Source organism: Peromyscus maniculatus, chromosome 8 (genome assembly GCF_049852395.1).
Source record: "Peromyscus maniculatus bairdii isolate BWxNUB_F1_BW_parent chromosome 8, HU_Pman_BW_mat_3.1, whole genome shotgun sequence".
Classification (NCBI taxonomy): Eukaryota; Metazoa; Chordata; class Mammalia; order Rodentia; family Cricetidae; genus Peromyscus; species Peromyscus maniculatus.
This window is the reverse complement of record NC_134859.1, coordinates 26,422,761-26,447,184: the sequence shown is the minus strand read 5'-3', so window position 1 is coordinate 26,447,184 and position 24,424 is coordinate 26,422,761. Positions and strand designations below refer to the sequence as shown.

Genomic DNA, 24,424 nt, shown 5'->3' with positions numbered 1-24,424 from the left:
GGTTTCAAGCAGTGTTGTATTCGATGTTTTGTGTATGCTAGGCAAGCACTCTAACTAAGCTACATTCCCATTTTTTTTCTTTTGTTTTGGAATGATCCATGGAAAGGTATAGATAGAAGTGTGTGTTACTGAAAATGCAGTTTTATGCAGATACTAAATATTTCATTTTTATGTATGTATGATTATATGTACATATATTCAAATACATACATACATATATATGTATATATATTGTTTTGTATCTGAGAAATGCTATTTTGTGTTCAGTACCAGGTTTTCCTTTTCTTGCAATAGTTCCTCTAATTACTAATAACTAGTTGCTCACAGTCTTTGATAGTATGTGTCATATGCACAAAGCTAGGCCAATATGGCTGTGCAGGAAGCTAAAACATTAGATGGAAAGGGGATAAATTTTTTCTTATTTTCTCTTAAAAATTCAATCACATTGATATCAATATTGTTAGGAAGGATAAGAGTTCAGATTTGTCACTAACACAGAAAACAAGTAGCTGCCAAAAGAAGAGATCAACATAGATAGTTGTAGGATATATATTCTCACACTGTCCGAAAGAAGGAAATGGTGTCTGTAGGGGAGTTCTGATGCTTGATTTACAGTCAAAATGTTAAATAAAAGCTCAAATATTTCCTGACGTCATCACCATTTTCATGTCCTTGACTTCTTTTCTCTTGCTAGACCCGTGGAAATATTTACAGTGTCATTATAGGCTGCTCATAGATCTTGTTGGCCCAGTTCTGAGAGGAATGCATGGAGGAAGGATTTCACTTCATGTAGACAGTCACACATATGGTCATCTGAATGTGTGTGGGTGAACTTCACCACATGTAGACTTTCACATATATATCCTTCTGAATGTATGAAGCATGACCTTCATTGTAGATGTAGACACTCATACAGTCCAGAACTTGAGCATCTTAAAGATGGCTTGACCTTGCATGGTCCTCTAAATATCAGGTCCATCAGTGGAATAGCTGTAATTGTTTCATATATTATAACTTGTAGATCTTGGATAGGTATTTTTGTTGTTTGTTTGTTGCTTGTATTGTTTTTGTCTCTTACTATTAAAAATAGCAAAAGGAGCTCTCTCACTATTAATCTGTTACCTGTGGAACAATTTTTCTTTACAGGGATGTCTATAGTCAACAGAGCCAATGAAAATCAAAAAGAGAATCCAGTCCTAATATTTGACTTTTCTGTCAGAGCTGTGTAGGAATCCTTCTGTGAACCATAGAAATAATAAATGCTGAGCCCATTGGAACATAATCTCAATCAGCAAGATGCCACTGCCTTCCAGATTTCCTCACAGGCTCTGTTAATTCCATGCCAAAACTAGCCATGAATTTCTTCCTTTTAATATCCCCTAATGCCTTAGTTAATTATTGTCATTGTTCTGACTCTCCATTTCTCAACTGAACCAGTTAGAGGAGGCTGAATATCTGCAGGACTTAATCTAAGACCACAGAAGACCCCAGTCCATCTGAATTGACAAAACTAAGACAAAAAGAATAAAGAGAACCCCTAATATTTTCCTGGCAACTCCTTCATCTATTGGATTGCTGACTGGGCACAGGCTGGGATGAGGGATATGAGGGGTTTAGAAGAATTCTCCAGTTGATTGTCACAGGAGAGCTGGCTGAGGGGAAGAAGAAGCTGGAGGAGGGTTACCTGGCATCTCAGTGAACCATAGGATGGTGGTGCTTCTCCCCTGGCTGTCCATGATTCTATGGTAAGAAGATTTTTCTGACTTCCCCCCTTTTTTTCTTACAGGGAAGGGAGAGCATATATCCACTGGGTATATTTTATATTGCACAGTGAAATAAAACAGGAGTGGTGTGGCCGGTATCTATGATGGGGTAAAATAGCATCCATGAAACAAGGTATTTTATCTGAGGCTAGGTGTGAGAATTTTTGACTCTCCATCTTCAGGCTAGAAAATGCCCAAGCTCAACTTGAAGATGAAGGCAATTTCTACTCTGAAAACGTCAGTCGGATTCTTGACAACTTGCTGGAAGGCTATGACAATCGTCTACGACCAGGATTTGGAGGTAAGACACTGCGTTGTGCTTAGAGCAAATACTTGAACTTTCATTCCTCATTTATAACCCTTCTAAGACCCAGAGGAGTCAGAAAAGAGGCATTGATAGAGGGAGGGGTACCAAGACTTTCACACTCCTTCCTCAGTCATTGGCCCTATGTAAGTTATTTGAACTCTATAAGCTTTACTGTCTTAAACAGAGGTGTGTGTGTGTGTGTGTGTGTGTGTGTGTGTGTGTGTGTGTGTGTTGTGTGTGTGTGTGTCTGTATGTGTGTGTATGGACATCATTGACTCACAGGATTGTGTGATTGTAGAAAGAAAGAGCTTTTCCATGTGTGACATTTTTCTTTCTATTTGTCCTTTGAAAGCTGTCAATACAGATGTTATTATCATCATCAGTAGCAGTATTAATTATTAGGGCACACAGATTTTGTCATCTTCCACCCCTTAAGAGTTTCCTACTATGAATAGAATGACTTTAAAGTAATTATTGTATGTTTTCAAAGTTTAAAAACTGAAGGACATCTACTAGAGAGGGGTGGAAACAGGAAGAGCTTTAATTTTCAGGTATGTGAAAGGTTGTGTGGAATCACTAAGCTCTGGTAACAGCACACATGTTAATAGCCTCAACCTTCTTGGCTTATTTCAGGTGCTGTCACAGAAGTCAAAACAGATATCTATGTGACCAGCTTTGGGCCTGTGTCAGATGTGGAGATGGTGAGTACATTGGATACTTTCATTTAGGAAGGAGAGCTGCAGCTTAGGACTAATGATTATAGGTCTTGCCATTCATCTCAGCACACAATATGTATATTTATTTCCAATGGGAAGATGTGTAAACTAGAACAAATTACTGGCTCTGCTTGGACACTTGAAGACAAGCTAGTTTTTTAAAAAAATAGCCTCTCTTCCATTCACATATTATACAATGACTAGTCCTACAAAGAGAAGAATTTCTCCTTTTTTGTGAGGTCCTAATAAAATTATTTGTTAAGAAATTCTTTTTTAAAGCTTCTTGCCATGTAAACGTATCCTGCTAAGTATGATGTCAAGACATACCCATTGTTTGTTGTGCACCATCCTCAGTGCATTTTATCCAAACAGTGAAGAAGTCTCTTGGATAGGTTCATGCTTTCCACCTTGTACATTGCGGATGCATCAGTGGGTGTTCTGGAGACTCTGTTCCAGGTACAGATGGCTGTAGGATTCGTAAGAGGGTATTTATGGAAAGTGGCAAAGAAAGCTGAAGTCGTCTTTCTGAACAAAGTGTATCATATTCCTTCCCTGTTTTCAGGTAGTATTTTTTTTCTCCCAAGGCTAAAATACAAGCACCAAGACTGAAACTATCATAAATGTCTTCAAAGAAGGATGCCATTGGCTTTTCTTGGGAAATTTTAATCCTGTATAAATGGTTGCTGGTAAACTTCTTTTAGAAAGGATATGAGAAGATGAAATAAGTAAAGAATAGGTGGATAAAAAGGAAAGGAAATGGTAGCTAGCAGGACAAAACAAAAGGAAGAATGGAGAAAAAGAGGGAGGGAACGAGAGAAAGAGGAAGGGAGGGAAAGATGGAGAACGGAATGGAGAAAAGGAGGGAGATACAGATGAGGGGCAGAGAGTGGGGAGGGGGCTTTTTTGAGAAATAAAAACTTTAAGATTTGGAAAAGGAGAGTGGGTACAGGATACTTGTTATTTTAGTGTCATTTTTTTTCCCCTTCGAGTTCTGCATTATTTCCAGAAACCAAGTATTGCAGAAACTTGGTGCTACAATGCTCTAGTCTAGATTTACTTTACTTTCATTTTGATCATGTGTCTTTTCTTAGAGTACTTTTGTGTAATTGCATCCTTATGTTGCATGGTTTATGATTGTATAGATTTTATACTCTGTATTAAAATTTGCTTTTAAAATTTAATCACTATTTATAGAAATAAGTATTATATGGTAGGCAAAAATCATTGGCAATACTTCAAAATAATGGTAAGGCTTTTGTCATTGACTTCTGTGATAGCCTCATAATTATCTTTTAAAAATTAACATTATCCCATAAAGTCATGGTTTAAAAATCAAAATGTGGTATTTATATCGAATATTTTATTTTCTGTTTAAAATCATCTTGGTAGCATCTGCTTGTATGTTCTCTGACAACAACATCAGAAATCCATGGTATGTGATCTTAATTTGTTAGTCAATGAAAGTTTATATTGTTGGAACTGTACTGAATGGGAGTATTGCCCTCTGAACCTACTGTGAAGGTAAGTGAGGTGCCATGAAGAATTGCTAGACTAGCTAAAGGTAGGACGTCAAGCAGAAGCTTGAACTATAAATATTTTTATGTGTGTGTGTGTGTGTGTGTGTGTGTGTGTGTGTGTGTGTGTGTGTGTGTTTTCAAGTTAAAGGGGATGGCAGAGAAAAGACCATGGCTGCAAAGTTGGCTGGATGAATAGTCATGGATGAAAAATGTTGAGCAGATTAAGGATGGAGAAGGAGTTTGGTCCAGTATATTTTTCTTTTATAATCTTACAGACCTTGTGAGTTTGAGAAAAACAAGGAGTCACCCAAATCTGTTTAGGATTGAAAATCATTTACCGATTATAATGAAATATTGATTCTAAAAAATATTATTAATTACCAAATTATTCAGCTTCATTAAGAAGTTATTGGTGTGAACTTTGCTGTCTTGATTAAATTTAGAATTATGTATAAATGATGAATAAACTATTTCACAGGACATTTTCAATTCTGTGTGAATATTTGGTTTTTCTCTTAGGAGTATACAATGGATGTTTTCTTCCGCCAGACTTGGACTGATGAGAGACTGAAGTTTAAGGGTCCCGCTGAGATTCTGAGCTTAAATAACTTGATGGTTAGTAAGATCTGGACTCCTGACACTTTTTTTAGAAATGGGAAAAAGTCAATTGCTCACAACATGACCACCCCTAACAAGCTCTTTCGATTAATGCAGAACGGAACAATTCTGTACACCATGAGGTGAGTTGCTCTTTTATTTCTGCTGCCTTGAGGATGGGTCCACCATAGTAACCAGAAGTATGTGTTTCAATGTCTCCAGACTTACCATCAATGCCGATTGTCCCATGAGGCTGGTCAACTTTCCTATGGATGGGCACGCTTGTCCACTCAAATTTGGGAGCTGTAAGTTACAAAAAGTTTCTAGAAATAAATACTTATTTGGTTTTAGCTGAAGATTGGGAAAATGAAAGAAAACATTACTAGGAAACTCTCATTGTGAGTTCAGGAATATGTTTTCTGTCAATATTAGAAGTTTCCATTATTAAGATGTTTTAAAAAGCAACAAAATGTATCTTTCTCAATCAATGAGGCAGGTAGTGTTTATTTTGAATGAAAGAAAGCTAACCAGTCTTATTTAGTGTTGTGTGTCATTTGATTAAAAAATGCAGATGCTTACCCTAAAAGTGAAATCATATATACATGGAAAAAAGGACCACTTTACTCGGTAGAAGTCCCAGAGGAATCTTCCAGCCTCCTCCAGTACGATTTGATTGGGCAAACAGTTTCTAGCGAGACAATTAAATCTAACACAGGTAAGAATATTTTTAGAAAAACATCTAATACAACTCTAGTATATATTTTCAAAATATCTAGTATTTTATTTCATTCATATGAGACGTTACAGGCTAAATTTACTATTTTGAAGTGATGTCTTAAAAAAATCTGTTTGTGCCGGGCGGTGGTGGCGCACGCCTTTAATCCCAGCACTCGGGAGGCAGAGGCAGGCGGATCTCTGTGAGTTCGAGGCCAGCCTGGGCTACCAAGTGAGTTCCAGGAAAGACGCAAAGCTACACAGAGAAACCCTGTCTCGAAAAAAAACCAAAAAAAAAAAAAAATCTATTTGCAACTGGGTAAATAGGAAAACTTGGGTAATCTTGGAATGAATTGTTGTATAAATACATGACAAAAGGTGTCATTAAAACCAATAAACTGATATGTCTCTTTGCATATGATCAAGTAGTACTTTTATATATTTTAAGACCATGTCTTTGCTTGTTCTCTTCCAGACCATGCTAACTTTAAAATTTGCACATTTTATGTTCAATGCATTCATTTTTCTGTCAACAGCAGCCTGACTAATGAGCATGTCTTCCAACAGGTGAATATGTAATTATGACAGTCTATTTCCACTTACAAAGGAAGATGGGCTACTTCATGATCCAGATATACACTCCATGCATTATGACAGTCATTCTTTCTCAGGTGTCTTTCTGGATTAATAAGGAATCGGTTCCAGCAAGAACTGTCTTTGGTATGCCTCACACTTTGTGTTCTATTTCCATTCAGTTTTCACTTCCTAATGCTTGTGCTTTTGTGGTGAATATTGATGACTGTGTGTTCTCTTAATACACAGAAGAAATGGTCATATGTCAGATAAAATGACTCTCATCTTTTTATAAGTTGTGTGGTGAATCAACAAAAAAATTGTTCCTCCCAATAATTCTGGCTCTTTCCTATGACTTAAGTGTGTCTTAGTTAGTAGTGCTCAGCATAAAGGAAAAACCTGACTGGGAGGTGGTGGCACATGCCTTTAATCACAGCACTCAGGAGGCAGAGGATCTTTGTGAGTTTGGATCCAGCCTGGTCTACAGAGTGAGTTCCAGGACAGCCAGAGCTGTTACATAGAGAAATCTTGTCTCAAAACAAACAAACAAAAACCCTGTTGTGTACATCCAGGAGAACAACTGGTTAATATAGGGAATCTACTCCTATGAAATATATCTCACTTTCATTGGGTTGAATAAAGTGAAGATGACACTTGAAGATCCCAAAGTAGATAAATATTGACAATTTCCTATAACTTAGTCAAATGTTTGCTTCCACTTTTGAAGTATAAAATCACTACTTGATGGAGAAAACTGAAATAATAAAAGCAAGATTGGTAACTAAATACTATGAGAAGCAAAACCATGTTTTTCTTGCATTTTTCATTGCTATAAATTTAATACTCCATATGAAAGATCTGAGTTGAATCAGAATCTCAGATAAATCTCATATATATATATGATTTATTATATTAGAATGGATCTACTTTTCAAATTTATGAGAAATAAAAATCTTCATATGGGTACCATCAGTATTACATATCTACAATATCTACAAATTACATAAATTCTCTGTTACAATTCAAGCAGAAAAACTTCTGCCAGGAAGATGACAGAATTCTTTTTCTTGTGGATAAATACTTTATCTTTTTTTTATTGAATAACCTAATTTCACAATAATTTTCTACTCATTTGTAGTGAAAGATTCCCTCAACTACAGAAATCAAAGATGCAAGATTCTAAAAATTTAAATCATGGCAATTTGTTACATATTCTCAGTCAGTAAACAAATAGAACTGTCCACGATTTACATTTTACTCTAGTTAATTTAGTGCAGCAAATGCTTTTATAGAAAGTTTATTTTATAGGTCACTAGGCTGAGATGATACACAGATGGTAGCACCCGTGATAATGTATTACACTAACTAAAATCACTAGGGGGTTGCCGATGAGTGAGTCTCCTTACTAACTGGCCCTTATTGGATCTCCTTACAGGATTCTTAATGCTAAATAGTGCGTTTCTCCTTTTTCATTTCAGGAATCACCACTGTTTTAACCATGACTACCTTAAGCATCAGTGCCCGGCACTCCCTGCCCAAAGTGTCCTATGCAACTGCCATGGATTGGTTCATAGCCGTGTGCTTTGCTTTTGTCTTTTCTGCTCTCATTGAGTTCGCCGCTGTCAACTACTTCACCAATCTCCAGTCACAGAAGGCTGAAAGGAAGGCACAGACTGCGGCCCCGCCCCCTGTGGCAATATCAAAAGCCACGGAACCACGGGAAGCTGAGATTGTTGTGGTAATTGTTCCCTCTTCTATTGTTACCCAGCAGATAGAGAAAGCAAGCTCTCAGTGGCAACACACATACAAATAAGCAGTCCGAAACAGGATTTGTTGAGCATAAATTATATAACTAAAGTTGCTTCCCCCTTCACAGGGTGAAGCTGAAGAAAAGCCTTCATTTATCTTTGCTCTCAAGTTTTGCTATTCTTTCATCATCCTTCCTTGTACTGGCAGACTCTAGGCTCTCAAAGGAGACTAGAAAATTCTGCTTAGCCTTTAGAAGTTTCCTTTGAACAGGTTCCCTTATAGTGACTAGGGAAAATAATTTTTTTTTTTTAAGTCCTAATGAGGCTTCCAGAGTTTGAAGGAAAACAACTCCTGTGGCATGAGTGGTTTTGTGAGGAAAGTCCATGGGCTGCTTTATTTTGTAAGACAAAGAGGTGAATTGTGAGTATAGGTTCTCTGAATGAAGGTATGACCCATATACCCCAAGTCCATTAAAACATGATCACATTTACATGTGTGTATGAAGTACATGCATATCAGTTAGCTCATACTCAAAGTTTATTAGTACTGAGAAATGCTCATAAACTGTCTTTAAATGTGCTGCATGCAAGCCTTTATCTCCAAAATTTTTCGGAATCAGATAAATGATATTATTCATATTTAAAGGGTCATAGACATACTGCCAAATTTCATTCTCATTTATGAATAAATCCCTACCCTCTTTTAAAAATAGATTATAAAATTGATTGACATAGATTTTTTTATCCTAATACAAACTTCAATGAGCAGCCCTTGACTAAGAAGGAACATTTCTTCTGTAAACTTAAGTAACACAAATAATCTGACTCTGCAAATCATTATTCATTAAATCTACTGGATAGTTTCTAATCCAAAAAACACATGTTAGTCAGGAACCCTTAGCTTGACTATGTGATGAAAACTATAACACAATGTATCTTTTACTTCCCCAAGTTGGTGGCATTTATTGTGTAAAACGGGCCACAATTTGTATTAAGCCTTTTCTGTTTCATAGGTTGAGGGTTTTTGTTTGTTTTAAAGAATTGACATTTCTCTTGGAGTAATGAAGTCATCACATTTGGTGGAAATATGTAAATTTTTTATTCCCTAGTATTAATTTACATTAGGAAAAAGAATGAACGAAAGAAAAGAATGCAGAAAGGGAATAAAAGGGAAAAATGCCATCTATTGATCCATTCGAAATTTCCTGCTTTTACAAACAGGAAAATCCTGTCTCAGAGGTCATAGCTGAGCAGGCATTCTTAAATATCATGGTGGTTGCCAGAAATATGACCTGGTGGAAAAATCAATAATTGATTCCAGAATTTCTGTTGTCTACAACATTATAGGCTAATACCATTCCCTCTCTATCAATGTCTGAAGGAAACAAATGTACCCGAGCATGTACTGGATAAAACTGATTTTTAAATGTAGATAACATCATTCCCCCAAGTCTTCTTTTGACCTAGTGATGTTCTCTGTTTATAAATATATACAGAGAGAACACATATATATGTATATATATTATGAAAGAATTTATAACAAAAATATGTTCTAGGTTTAGTCTGATATGCTTGAAAAACATTTTCAGGCAAGTTAAATTTCAAATGTTTAAAAAATATTTTATGCTTGTGGAAAAAAATGAATTCTGTATGTATGTATACACATATAATCAACATCATCCAAAAGTATAATTGAATTTAGCATATATCTTTAAATGATTATTTATCAGAATTCAAACCTGTTTAATAAGAGGTCATTGAAAAGGAAGCAGCAGAAGTAATACACAGTGAGGAGCTAAAATCTGGTCTTTGCAGAGAAAGTTGAACAAAGCGTGGTCACTTCCCACTCTTCCCAGCCCCACCCTGCTAAGGTTTTTTGTTTTTTCTTTTTGTTTGTTTGTTTTTTCCAGAGAAGATGATAAAGTCTAAGTTTGAGGAACAGGGCAGAAAAGAAAAATAAACTCATCAGAAATAAGATAAATAAAAAGCAATTAAAATGATTTTGAATATACGCATTGATTTAATTTTGGAATAAAATGAAAAAACAGAAGTCAATCCCCTTTCTTTATTTTTGCAATATATAGTACCAGGAGGCAGGGGACCTGATTTCAAATCTTTGGAAAAAAACTTAAGAGTTATCAATACCTCAGGCTATTATTTTAAAGGTATGTTTTTAAAAGGTATAATATAAGATCCCAGGTATTCATATATAAACTATCTCTTATGATGCAAAAACAATAAGATGGTGGTAGGTCATCTAGAAAGCTACATTTAAAAATGCATTTAAATCACCTCAGAAAAAATTCTATTACAAGTTCAATTTGCCCTTATGAAAAATTCTATTTTCTTGAACTTTACTTAATATATTTGAAAACAGTGAACAGGATATTTTTTGTTTCTGAAAGGCTAAAGTGCAAAAATTAAAAATAAAACTTACCAAACCAAAAATATAAATCTTAAAGGTAACAAAGATCAAAATACATGTGATTATGTAGGACATTCATATTTCATTTGTTCATGGCAAAACTTAGCAAATTACTTTGCAGACTAAGAACAAATGTAAATTGCATATTGGCTATTTATGTTATACAATGGTATATTATGATTGCAAGGTCAGTTTATTTTTTTCCCAAATACCATGACATTTAAAAATGACTATTCAGTTGTAACCAACACATTATTTTAAAGAGCTTGCCATTGAAACTACAGATTAGTATGGTAAAGTTGAAGTACATTAATTTGCTTGTTTCCTTGTTACTTTAAAGGTCTAAACCCTCTTTGCCATATTCTTGAGTGTGAATACTCTTTATACCCACCACTGTTCCCTTTAAGAGTACTTTTTCTAATATGGCATGCATTCCTTACAAGAGGTGTGACAGTTTTTGTAAATCTGCATGTAAAATCTGCACATAAAATTGATCAAAATTTCATTAGCAAGAACAGACAATAACTATATATTAAATGTCCTTTTATATACTCTTTGCCACCCACTTGTTGAGGGACTATGGTACATTTTTCATACCTTGAGTATATGTAAATATTCTTTGGCAGAATATGGAGTGTCACCATAGGATCTTTCTCCAAATGAAGCCTTTTGTGCAGCAAGAAGAGAAATTCAATGGGAGAGTTGAGCCTATGAGCAACTGTGATTAAGGCTGTAGCAACTGTGAGATACAGGGTAGCATGAAAATATCTATGTGAAAGTGTCTAATTTTGGAGGAGTCTGCATTTCTAGAAGGGTGATTTCAAAGATGAAAAGAGAGATGAGCTTGGCTTAGATAGAAGCCCTAGGCCAATTGTTAGCAACTTGGACATGGAGAAGGATATAAAACTGTTCTTTCTACCTTCCTCTTCAAGGTGAAGATATATGCCATGCCCTGAACATGCTCTAGTCAACTATGCACAGAGATGTGAAGAAGAGAATGTCAAAAGTTACTTCTGCTGTTCCAAATTTGGCTAAAATGTCTTTGAACCACATGATTACTCCCTAGAAATAAGGGTTGAATTAAGACTATGAGAGACTCTGAAAAGCAGAAAGCTCCAGGTGCCCCTTCTCCATGATTGTTTCATCCATGAATTATGGGGAGACAGGAGTGGATTAGGTGAATTGTCATTTGTGAGACTTTTCTCCACATAGTCTATCAAATCTGCACACAGTTTTCCAGTCTGCACAGTGCAAACACTAGTCTAGGTTTCTTAGCACCGCTGATACATAATACAGATGCCAAGCAGCCATTTCTCAGAGGACATTCTGGAACCCTCTATGCTTTCAATAATACCTGCTCCAATATAAACTTTAAAAAAAAAAATATTAGTGCAGTTCTAATTTTGCCATAATATTACATAATGCTTTTGAACACTGTTTAATTTACAAATACTGTTTATTTGTTTTTTAATTTTGTCTTATTTTGCTGTATACATTGACTGGTTCTATAAATAATTGTTTTGTTCATTGAGTAGTGAGACTTGATTAGAATATCTCTGTTAGATATATTTGGGGCCTTGAAAGATAGCTCACTGGTTAAGAGTACTAGCTGCTCTTGCTAAGGACCCAGGTTCAGTTACCAGCATTGACATGGGGGCTCATAACCATCTGTAATTCAAGTTCCCGGGGATTCAATGTTCTCTTCTGGCCTTCTCAGTCATAAGGCACAGCACACACATTGTGCAAAACATACACACAGGCAGAACATGCATAGAAATTAAATAAAAATAAATAACTAAAAATATTTTTAAAAGATTATACACTTTGGCCACCTTATCTAAAGTAGCAGGCTAATATAATGTATTTCCTTAATACTTTATCCCTACATCAAATAACTGATTATCATATTGTCAACTTTAACTCAAGGTACCTTTGCAATAGAACGTTACTTAAAACAAAGAGGTGCTCTAAAAATACCCAGAGCAGGATGGCACTCAGCAGCAGGGGAGCCCAGGAAAATTTCAAAACCACAGGTGTTCCACTCAAAACACTGACAGCCCCAAGCTGAGCCCTCATCTGGACTCCGACAAAAGCCTATTTTACCGTCAACCTAAGCTCGCTTATAACAGAGCAGGTAGGGTCTGATGCAAACCTGTAGCTTAAAGGGTTTGCAAAATTTGCTCTCTTTTCATTTCAGACATGTGATGCTTTTCTTCTAAGTTGGCACCTACCATATTCTGGCTGCCAATTCTTAACAATCCAGTAGCTGCTGGATTAGCCAGTGCACAGCATGAAATACAGAACCCCTGCATTCCCTTTAGAATGTTACATTTGCTTCTGTTAGAACCCCCACCCAACCCCTACCTCCACTCCAACTCTTTACCCCATGTCCAGTCACTGTTGGGCAGGGAAACAAACAGGATTCTAAAACAGCCATTCTCAAGCTACTTTCCCAGCAGGCATTTGACAGTGTCTGCACATTATCACAAATTGGAGTGAAGGTACTATTGGTAACCTATAAAAAGAGGTCTTGCCATTGACCAATAACATGGAGGGCAGTCTTCATCCAGAAATATTCATGCTTTAGAGTGTGAGAAGCCCTGGGTAATGCTGGGGGGATGCAAAGAATAAGAACTGCTAAGGGTGGGATTTCTGGCACCTGAGAATCCAAGCCTCTTCACACATGGGCCTAAGTGAGCTTCCTTATTCCAATTTTTTTACATCCAAAATGAGCTTAATATGACATTAAAGATATTTTCAATGAGTAAGTAAAATTACTTATGTAAATTTCCTCATAGTGCTTGTCAACTCCTGGAAAAATATTTACATTTTTATTCATATGTTGATTAAATGTAAGTTTTAAAAATATACTGTGTACTATATACTGGTTAGGCACTCTTGGTTTTTTTTTTTCTCTGTTTTTTTGAGACAGGGTTTCTCTGTCTAATAGCCCTGGCCATCCTGGAACTCCCTCTATAGATCAGACTGGCCTTGAACTCACAGAGATCCACCTGCCTCTGCCTCCCTAGTGCTAGGATTAAAGGCGTGCACCACCACCTCCTGGCTGGTGAGTCACTCTTGCTTAAACGTAACGTGCCCTGTATCATTAAGAAGATGTCATGATATGAAAGAAGATAAGCCTATATAGAAGTAGTTAATTCTGGTAAAAGTAATATAATCTACAGGCATTCTAAAGAGTCAGGAAAAGTGTATGAAGGTGGCATCATCAGTGGTGATATTAGATGATGCATGAGTATGAGCTTTCTATCATATTTCAAGGTATGTTCGCAGGGGAACATAGTTCCTAGCAAAGAGGAAATTTAGTTCAAGAAAATGTTAAGAAAGGGGAACAGACACATACTGCAGATAAGTGAAAGGACACAACTAAGATTTGCTAAGCAAATATTTGTAAACAACCACAGCATATATTTTGTGCAATTTCATATGAAAGTAGAAAAATATGTGTGAGAACAGGTGTAATTATCCTACACTAAGGATGAGAACTGGGGCTTAGGTAGAGTCGGATCCTTTGATGTTAATGGCACATCTAAGCCATATATCACAAGTAAGTAGTAGATGTGGGGTTGTAATATGGGGTTTCAGACTCCTCTCTCATCTCCACGGAAATGTTCCACAGAGATTGTTTGGTGCAGAAGTGATGAATGGGCTCTTTCGTTCCAGGCTAACATTATTTCACTAGTTCTGAATCATACCTATTATCTCTGGACTAAGGTCACTTGGCGATCTCTGACAATTTGGGGATGACAAGATATTCAGAAAGAGCTTTTCTGCTCCAAATTACTAAACATGATGGGAAGAAAAAGAATTACATCTTACAATTTTATGATGTACTATATTTTACGGTCATGTTTTCACTCTCAATGAATGAGGCGGATCTGACCTCTTCTACCTGAAATAGAAAGACAAATTTCAGGCAGATAGTATGTGATGTTCAGAATGAAGGTGAGTCTGGAAAGAAAGTCTCTGAGGGTTTGCACTTTTCCACTCCATCACTGGATGAAGGTATTACTAGGGTAAACGATTTTAGTGTTCTACTTATATGGAAGCTAGATGGCTCATCTGAATCTCTCTTTTTGTTTTGAGAATGAAACAGTGACATTTTATGATTTCAGATAGATGATAATTTAACAACATTTTAATATGTAAAATAAAATTAGCTAATCAAATTAGAGACTGAGAAAATGATAGAGAACATTTAGGAAACACTGCCAATTTTATCCTTTAAGATCTAGTGTGTGATATGTGAGAACCAAAATATTGTCACTCTGGTAAAAACCACATTCTAGTGATCATAGGCATGTAGTTCTTAATATTACTTAGTTTTAATGGATAATGCCACTCTTTTCATGGCCAGGATGAAAAGTAGATCCTTATCTATTTTATAGTCTCTTTCCCTTCAAATCCTGTGACTTATTAATTCTGTAAAAATGCCAGCCATAGTACCAGGCCATTAGATAAGGCAATCTTCATATGAACTTCACTATGATTATATAAAATCAGACTCATTTTTTTTATTTTTATGAAGAGACAGATTTTTTAGTGGTTTCTGAAAAGCATAGTGGGCTTCGATTCTTTAAAATGACAACAGTTATTTAGAGGACCAGATATTTCCACGGCGAATCAAACAATGAAGCCCAGGGTAAAGAGAAAAGCCAAACCGAAACAAAAAGATTCTTAGAGTTGATGTTCCTGCAGCCCAAATGTCACCACACCAGCAGGCCACTGTTGTCCTGTGGATCAGCCAACACAGGAGAGGTGGCTGTCTCATCCTGTGGCTGCAGGGTTGCTGGCTTTATCTACAGGATTCTGCCCACATGAGGAAAGTAACATGCCATGCTCCAAAGCAGTGATTTTGTTGCCATGGAAGAAACAAGGCCATTTTACAAGATCAAGCTAGCATATACAAGCAAGTGTTTGAAGGTACATTACATTACCGTCAACACTTACAACAACCTAGCCCCAGGAAAGTGATTGTTACAATATGTAGACAAGAAACAGCAGGAAACAACAGAAACATACCTGAACTCAAACAGCATGGAAGGATTCTACATTGGACAGAACCAAAGTCTCTGAACTAGGCTCAATAGTTTAGAGCAAAGATTAAAAAAAAATGTGTTGCTATGAGACAAACATTGCATTAGACCTTTACAGCCATTGTTGTTTAAAGTACAACAATAAACAACATGCCCCCACTTTTTTGATCCCCACTTTCACAAATGTTAATTAATGCACTTAATATTTCTTTCAAAATTGTTATGTCTTATGGTTTTAGTAGGAATAGAAACTCAGTGATAGAAAAGAACATGGGACAACATTCAGGTTAGTGGATGAATTATCTGGGATGATTTCAGAGGAATAGAGGCTGGTTGAGGAGAATTCACTGGGATGGTGAAGGCTTTTTGTGTCCAACTACTAGGCTTAAAGGCAGACAGATATATTTCAGAGCACAAACATTCTCCCACTTGATTTAAAGCTTTTAGTATTGCTCTTTGATATACATTGGTTTTATAGACATTGGCTAATTCTTCTTTTCTTAAATTTCATCTGGTTCAAACTCAAAAGTGTGAGAATATGAAGATTTAGGATAGAATTGTTTAGAAGTCTGTTATCAGTGGACAGAACCAAGATTTTGTTGTGGTAATTGTCCACATGTTTTTTTATTATTATTATTATTATTATTATTATTATTATTATTATTTTACAACACCATTCAGTTCAACATAATAGCCACAGAATCCCCTGTTCTCCCCCTCTCGCCCACCCCTCCCCCCAGCCCACCCCCCATTCCCACCTCCTCCAGATCAAGGTCTCCCCCGAGGACCGGGGTTGACCTGGTAGACTCAGTCCAGGCAGGTCCATTCCCCCCTCCCAGACCGAGCCAAGTGTCCCTGCATAAGTCCCAGGATTCAAACAGCCAACTCATGCAACGAGCCCAGGACCTGGCACCAATGCACAGCTGCCTCCCAAACAGATCAAGCCAACTGACTGTCTCACCCGTTCAGGTGGCCTGATCCAGTTGGGGGCCCCTCAGCCTTTGGTTCATAGATCCTGTGCTTCCATTCATTTGGTTATTTGTCCCGGTGCTTTATCCAACCTTGGCTTCAACAATTCTCGCTCATATAAATCCTCTTCTTACTCACTAATTAGACTCCCAGTGCTCCACCAGGGGCCCAGCCGTGGATGTCTGCCTTCAGATTCCTCAGTCCTTGGATGGGGTTTATGGCACCACTATTTGGGTGTCTGGCCATCCCATCACCAGAGTAGGTCAGTTCCTGCCGTCTCGCGACCATTGCCAGCAGTCTTTTGAGGGGGTATCTTTGTGGATCTCCGTGGGCCTCCCTAGCTCTCTGCTTCCTCCCCTTCTCACCTTCTCATGTGGTCTTCATTTACCATGGTCTCCTATTTCTTGTTCTCCCTCTCTTTTCTTGATCCAGCTAGGATCTCCCACTCTTTCCCTCGACTGTCGCCCTTCATTGTTCCCACTCATGACCAGGCTATTCATGTAGATCTTGTCCATTTCTCCGTGTCTTTTTTTGGGGTCCCGTTTTCCAGGTAGCCTCACTGGTGATGTGAGTAGCAGTCTAGTCATCCTTGTTCCACATCTAGCATCTTCCTATGAGTGAGTACATACCATATTTGTCTTTCTGAGTCTGGGTTACCTCACTCAGGATGATTTTTTCTAGATCCATCCATTTGCCTGCAAACCGTGTGATGTCGTTGTTTTTCTCTGCTGAGTAGTATTCCATTGTGTATATGTGCCACAATTTATTTATCCATTCTTCAGTTGAAGGGCATCTAGGTTGTTTCCAGGTTTTGGCTATTACAAACAATGCTGATATGAACATAGCTGAGCAAGTGCTCTTGTGGTATGATTGAGCATTCCTTGGGTATATGCCCAGGAGTGGTATAGCTGGATCTTGGGGGAGATTGATTCCCAATTTTCTAAGAAAGCGCCATATTGATTTCCAAAGTGGTTGTACAAGCTTGCATTCCCACCAGCAGTGGAGGAGAGTTCCCCTAGTTCCACATCCTCTCCAGCATAAAGTGTCTTCAGTGTTTTTGATCTTAGCCACTCTGACAGGCGTAAGGTGGTATCTCAGAGTTGTCTTGATTTGCATTTCCCTGATGATTAGGGAAGTTGAGCAATTCCTTAAATGTCTTTCAGCCATTTGGGATTCCTCTGTTGAGAATTCTCTGTTTAGTTCTAAAGCCCATTTCTCAATTGGACTGTTGGTCCTTTTGATGTCTAATTTCTTGAGTTCCTTATATATTCTGGATATCAGTCCTCTGTCAGATGTGGGGTTGGTGAAGATCTTTTCCCATTCTGTAGGCTGTCGCTTTGCCTTGTTGACCGTATCCTTTGCTCTACAAAAGCTTCTCAGTTTCAAGAGGTCCCATTGATTGATTGTTTGTCTCAGTGTCTGCGCTACTGGTGTTATATTTAGGAAGTGATCTCCTATGCCAAGGCGTTCAAGACTATTTCCTACTTTTTCTTCTAGCAGGTTCAGAGTAGCTGGATTTATGTTGAGGTCTTTGATCCACTTGGACTTAAGTTTTGTGCACGGTGACAGATATGGATCTATTTGCAGCCTTCTACACGCTGATATCCAGTTATGCCAGCACCATTTGTTGAAGATGCTTTCTTTTTTCCATTGTACACTTTTGGCTTCTTTGTCAAAAATTATATGTCCATAGGTGTGTGGGTTAATGTCAGGGTCTTCAATTCGATTCCATTGGTCCACATGTCGGTTTTTATGCCAATACCAGGCTGTTTTTATTACTGTAGCTCTATAGTAGAGCTTGAAGTCGGGGATTGTGATGCCTCCAGAAGTTGTTTTATTGTACAGGTTTCTTTTAGCTATCCTGGGTTTTTTGTTTTCCCATATGAAGTTGAGTATTGTTCTTTCCAGATCTGTGAAGAATTGTGTTGGTATTTTGATGGGGATTGCATTGAATCTGTAAATTGCTTTTGGTAAGATTGCCATTTTTACTATGTTAACCCTGCCTATCCATGAGCATGGAAGATCTTTCCATTTTCTGAGATCTTCTTCAATTTCTTTTTTCAGGGACTTAAAGTTCTTGTCATATAGGTCCTTCACTTGCTTGGTTAGTGTTACCCCAAGGTATTTTATGTCATTTTTGGCTATTGTAAAGGGTGATGTATCTCTAATTGCCTTCTCAGCTTCTTTGTCCATTGTATATAGGAGGGCTACTGATTTTTTTGAGTTGATTTTGTATCCTGCTATGTTGCTGAAGGTGTTTATAAGCTTTATCAATTCCTGGGTGGAATCTTTGGGGTCACTCAAGTATACTATCATGTCGTCTGCAAATAGGGAAAGCTTGACTTCTTCCTTTCCAATTTGAATCCCCTTAATCTCCTTATGTTGTCTTATTGCTCTGGCTAGAACTTCAAGTACTATATTGAATAAGTATGGGGAGAGTGGACAGCCTTGTCTCGTTCCTGATTTTAGTGGAATTGCTTTGAGTTTCTCTCCATTTAATTTGATGTTGGCTGTTGGTTTGCTATATATTGCCTTTATTATGTTTAGGTATGTTCCCTGTATTCCTGATCGCTCCAAGACTTTTATCATGAAGGGGTGTTGGATTTTGTCAAATGCCTTTTCTGCATCTAGTGAGATGATCATGTGGTTTTTTTCTTTGAGTTTGTTTATATGGTGTATTACATTAATGGACTTTCGTATGTTGAACCACCCTTGCATCCCTGGGATGAAGCCTACTTGATCATGGTGGATAATTGTTCTGATGTGTTCTTGGAGTCTGTTTGCCAGTATTTTATTGAGTATTTTTGCATCAATGTTCATGAGGGAGATCGGTCTGTAGTTCTCTTTCTTTGTTGCATCCTTGTTTGGTTTAGGAATCAGGGTAATTGTAGCCTCATAGAAGGAGTTTGGTAATGTTCCTTCTGTTTCTATTATGTGGAACAATTTAGAGAGTATTGGTATTAACTCTTCTTTGAAGATCTGGTAGAATTCTGCGCTGAAACCATCTGGTCCTGGGCTTTTTTTGGTTGGGAGACCTTTAATGACTGTTTCTATTTCCTTAGGGGTTATTGGACTATTTAAATAGTTTATCTGGTCTTGATTAAACTTAGGTATGTGGTATCTATCCAGAAAAATGTCCATTTCTTTTAGGTTTTCCAGTTTTGTGGAGTAGAGGTTTTTGAAATATGACCTTATAATTCTCTGGATTTCCTCAATGTCTGTTGTTATGTCCCCCTTTTCATTTCTGATTTTGTTGATTTGGATTCTCTCTCTCTGTCTTTTGGTTAGTTTGGATAAGGGCTTGTCTATCTTGTTGATTTTCTCAAAGAACCAACTCTTTGTTTCATTAATTTTTTGTATTATTCTCTTAGTTTCTAATTTATTAATTTCACCTCTCACTTTGATAATTTCCTGGCGTCTATTCTTCCTGGGAGACTTTGCTTCTTCTTGTTCTAGAGCTTTCAGATGTGCTGTTAATTCACTAGTGTGCGATTTCTCCAACTTCTTTATGTGGGCATTTAGTGCTATGAATTTCCCTCTTAGCACTGCTTTCATAGTGTCCCATAAGTTTGGGTATGTGGTGTCTTCATTTTCATTGATCTCTAGGAAGTCTTTAATTTCTTTCTTTATTTCTTCCTTAACCCATTGGTGATTCAGTTGAGCATTATTCAGTTTCCATGAGGTTGTAGGTTTTCTGTAGTTTTTGTTGTTGTTGAAATCTAGCTTTAAACCATGGTGATCTGATAGAACACAGGAGGTTATTCTGATTGTTTTGTATCTGTTGAGATTTGCTTTGTGGCCAAGTATGTGGTCGATTTTAGAGAAAGTTCCATGGGGTGCTGAGAAGAAAGTATATTCTTTCTTGTTAGGATGGAATGTTCTGTAGATATCTATTAGGTCCAATTGGGTCATGACATCGGTTAAGTCCTTTATTTCTCTGTTAAGTTTCGATTTGGGAGATCTGTCCAGTGGTGAAAGTGGGGTGTTGAGATCTCCCACTATTAATGTGTGGGGTTTTATATGTGGTTTAAGCTTTAGTAATGTTTCTTTTACATATGTGGGTGCCCTTATGTTTGGGGCATATATGTTCAGAATTGAAACTTCATCTTGGTCGATCTTTCCTGTGACGAGGATGTAATGTCCTTCTTGATCTCTTTTGATTGATTTTAGTTTGAAGTCTATTTTGTTGGATATCAGGATGGCTACCCCTGCTTGTTTCTTAAGACCATTTGATTGAAAAGTCTTTTCCCAGCCTTTTATTCTTAGGTAGTGTCTATCTTTGAATTTGAGATGTGTTTCTTGTATGCAGCAGAAGGATGGGTCCTGCTTTCGTATCCATTCTGTAAGTCTATGTCTTTTTATAGGTGAATTAAGTCCGTTGATATTAAGGGATATTAATGACCAGTGATTCTTCATCTCTGTTATTTTTGGTGGTAGTGTGTGTGTACTTCTCTTCTTTGGGGTTTACTGTTGTGGCTTTATCTATTGCCTGTGTTTTCAAGTGTGTATCTGACTTCCCTCGGTTGGAATTTTCCTTCTAGTGCTTTCTGTAGGGCTGGGTTTGTGGATAGGTATTGTTTAAATCTGGCTTTGTCTTCGAATGTCTTGTTCCTTCCGTCTATGATGATTGAAAGTTTTGCTGGGTATATTAGTCTGGGCTGACATCCATGGTCTCTTAGTGTCTGCATTACATCTGTCCAGGTCCTTCTGGCTTTCAAAGTCTCCATTGAGAAATCGGGTGTTATTCTGATGGGTTTACCTTTATAGGTCACTTGGCCTTTTTCCTTGGCTGCTCTTAATATTCTTTCTTTATTCTGTACATTTAGTTGTTTAATTATTATGTGTCGGGGGGACTTTTTTTGGGGGTCTAGTCTGTTTGGTGTTCTATAGGCTTCTTGTATCTTCATAGGCATTTCCTTCTTTAAGTTGGGAAAGTTTTCTTCTATAATTTTGTTGAATATATTTTCTGTGCCTTTGAGTTGGTATTCTTCACCTTCTTCTATCCCTATAATTCGTAAGTTTGGTCTTTTTATGGTGTCCCAGATTTCTTGGACATTTTGGTTCATGACTTTGTTGGCTTTAGTGTTTCCTTCGACTGATGGAACTATTTCTTCTACTGTATCTTCAATGCCAGAAATCCTCTCTTCCATCTCTTGCATTCTGTTGGTTATACTTGCATCCGAAGTTCCTGATCTTTTACTCAGGTTTTCTATTTCCAGCATTCCCTCTGTTTGTGTCTTTTTCATTTTTTCAATTTCCCTTTTCAGATCTTGGACTGTTTCCTTTGTTTGTTTCATTGCTTTTTCATGATTTTCTTTCAGTGCTTTATTGTTTTCTTCCAGGATTTTAATGTTTTCTTCCAGGACTTTATTGTTTTCTTGGAGGGCTTTATTGTTTTCTTCTAATTTGTTTGCCCTTTCCTCTAGTTGTTTACAGCGTTCTTCCAATTTTCTTGTCTTTTCCTCTACACAAGCCTCTACCTTCTTCATGAAGTTGTCCACATGTTTTAATCTGAATGCACCCCCTACACACACATGTGCGAGCGCGCACACACACACACACACACACACACACACACTCGCGTGCACACGAGAGAGAGAGAGAGAGAGAGAGAGAGAGAGAGAGAGAGAGAGAGAGAGAGGGGTGACTTGATTATGTACATTCATTGGCTTAGAGATTTAAATATAATTTTGTAACTTGTATCAATTTTTCCTAATTGTACTATTCTCTATTTAATAGCTCAAACATACTTAATGCTTGGCATTTATTGTTGATGTATTAAATTTTTGGGACGTCAGATTGAAGCAAACGACTGTTTCTGAAGTGAGGATGGAGGTATATGGCTCAGTGATAGAATCTAATTCCCAGACAGCTCAAAAAAAAAAAAAAAAGGAAACAGAAGATTGTAGCTATCTTCAGTTTCTGCTTGAGGGCAGGATGTATTAGTGGTAAAGACATGGTCTTCATGCACAAAGCTATGCATTTAAATTCCAGCACTGCAAACACATACACAAAGTTAAAAGCTTTGTAAGTGTTGTAACTCTTGGAAAAATGACAATATAACATACTCTTACAAATTTGTTGAGGCTTTACCACACATGGATAGTTAATAAATATGTACCAGTGGTGAAAGTTATGTCTGTCTAATCAAGAGACCTCTGTTATTTTGCTATATTAACAATCTATTTTCCTTCCTCAGCATTCTGACTCCAAATACTACCTGAAGAAGAGGATCAGCTCCCTGACTTTGCCGATAGTTCCATCTTCTGAGGCCAGCAAAGTCCTCAGTAGAACACCTATCTTACAATCAACACCTGTCACTCCCCCGGTGCTCTTACCATCTGTTGGAGGCACCAGTAAAATAGATCAGTATTCTCGAATTCTCTTCCCAGTAGCATTTGCAGGATTCAACCTTGTGTACTGGATAGTTTACCTTTCCAAAGACACAATGGAAGTGAGCAGTACTGTTGAGTAGTTTGCAGCCAGGACAACCCGGATGCTGCAGTGTCTCGTTTTCCTCCCTGACATCACACAAATTATTAAGATTTGTGTAGATAGTCTCATTTCTGATATGAAGTGAAAACTGAATATCTGTAATTCATAATGTGGAATAAGCATGTACGGGCCAAAACAATGATGTTACTCTTCAAAATTGAAATTGGAAGGCTACTGAAAATATGGCTTTTCTATACAATAAAATAGTTAGTAATAATAATGTATGCATATAAGGTAGATTCAGGATGAGTTTGCCAACCTTTATTTTCATTGTTCAATATTTTTAATTGTCACTGTGAATAATATTTCCCACAAGGCAGACAAACTCAGACACGCTAAAGCTTGCATTAAATTTGTTTATTTTTGCTTAATTTCTATTCTAAATCTTTATTGTATGTTTGCTCAGCATGCTGGAGGCCTTTATGGCTTTACAAGAACTTTCAGTGGCATTGGACAGCTTATATTCAGTTAGACAGTTCTTTTTAACCTTGCTGTGTTCTTTTACCTCAATAAAACGTGGCATTATATACATATAAATAAAACATAGTTTATAAATTATGTATGCATATGTACATAGCTTTAGTTATGCTGCAATACTGTTGCTACTTCCCACTGAATTCATCTTTAAAAGTATATGCCTGCTATAACACCAGGAAGTTTTAGGAAGGTCACTCTGTGTACTATGACTGTATATTCTGATTGTGGTTACCACACATATGTTCCACTTTCCTAAATATAATAGTAAATAAAACCATAACAAGCCTGCCTCCCTTGTTCTGATTCATAAAGATGGAGAGACAAGTTTTCTTGAACTAGCTTCCTTTTTCCCAGTGTTAATGACACCAGTTCTGAGACACAGGAGGTATGAGACAGCCAGGCTCAGCCAGCAGCTAAGAAGCTTTGAGTCATAGTCAAACATTCACTGCTTCCTTTTGCTTCTCCACAATCAACAGTAAAATCTGGATGGGATTTCTCGTCTCTCTTTCCCCCAATTCTTGATGACCCCTCTTTGTTTCTCTTACAAAAATGACTCTAAGGAAAGAGGAGTCAGGAGTAAAAGAGGACATGCCATGCAGTCTTTCAAACAGACTCAATCTCATAACCCATCCACCAAAAAACACTTTGGCACTAATAATCTTGTCATTTTTCATGAAAACAAAAAAACCTCACCCACTACAGATAAAAATTTCAATTTTAATTGAAATATCTGTCTACTAAAGATAAAAGAGATAAGATCTCTATCCAATTATTTATTATTTCTTAACCAAGTATATTTAAACTCTTGTGGGCCCCATTTTCACTTGCAGAATAGAATAGTTGGGGTAGATCCTTCTAAAGATCTTTCCATACTGGAAGAAAAATATGCTATTTCTTTAATTTATATAAACAAAAATGGTATAATTACACAGGGTCCATGTCTGCTTCGAGGAGTATATTAAGTAATTAGAAGCCAGGTAGGTTTCTATCATCATCTAAACTAAGCAATATTGAGTTTTCATTTCAATTTCATCAAGCATATTCTGCTACTTTTCTCTATTTGAAGTTG

General features: G+C 37.1%; 1 protein-coding gene across 2 annotated transcripts; it reads left to right on the top strand.

Moving 5' to 3' along the window:
• Positions 1–1,707: 1,707 nt before the first annotated feature.
• On the top strand, positions 1,708–22,858 carry Gabra6 (gamma-aminobutyric acid type A receptor subunit alpha6). Of its 2 annotated transcripts, none has more exons than XM_076578182.1 (9): positions 1,708–1,745; positions 1,946–2,064; positions 2,704–2,771; positions 4,853–5,043; positions 5,123–5,205; positions 5,472–5,615; positions 6,182–6,334; positions 7,666–7,925; positions 22,583–22,858. In XM_076578182.1, exons 1-9 carry the CDS (start codon positions 1,708–1,710, stop codon positions 22,856–22,858), a joined length of 1,332 nt encoding a protein of 443 aa, XP_076434297.1. The 2 variants fall into 2 exon arrangements, with proteins under 2 accessions (XP_076434297.1, XP_006971682.1); XM_006971620.4 differs by having other exon boundaries at positions 4,823–5,043.
• The last annotated feature ends 1,566 nt before the right edge of the window (positions 22,859–24,424 follow it).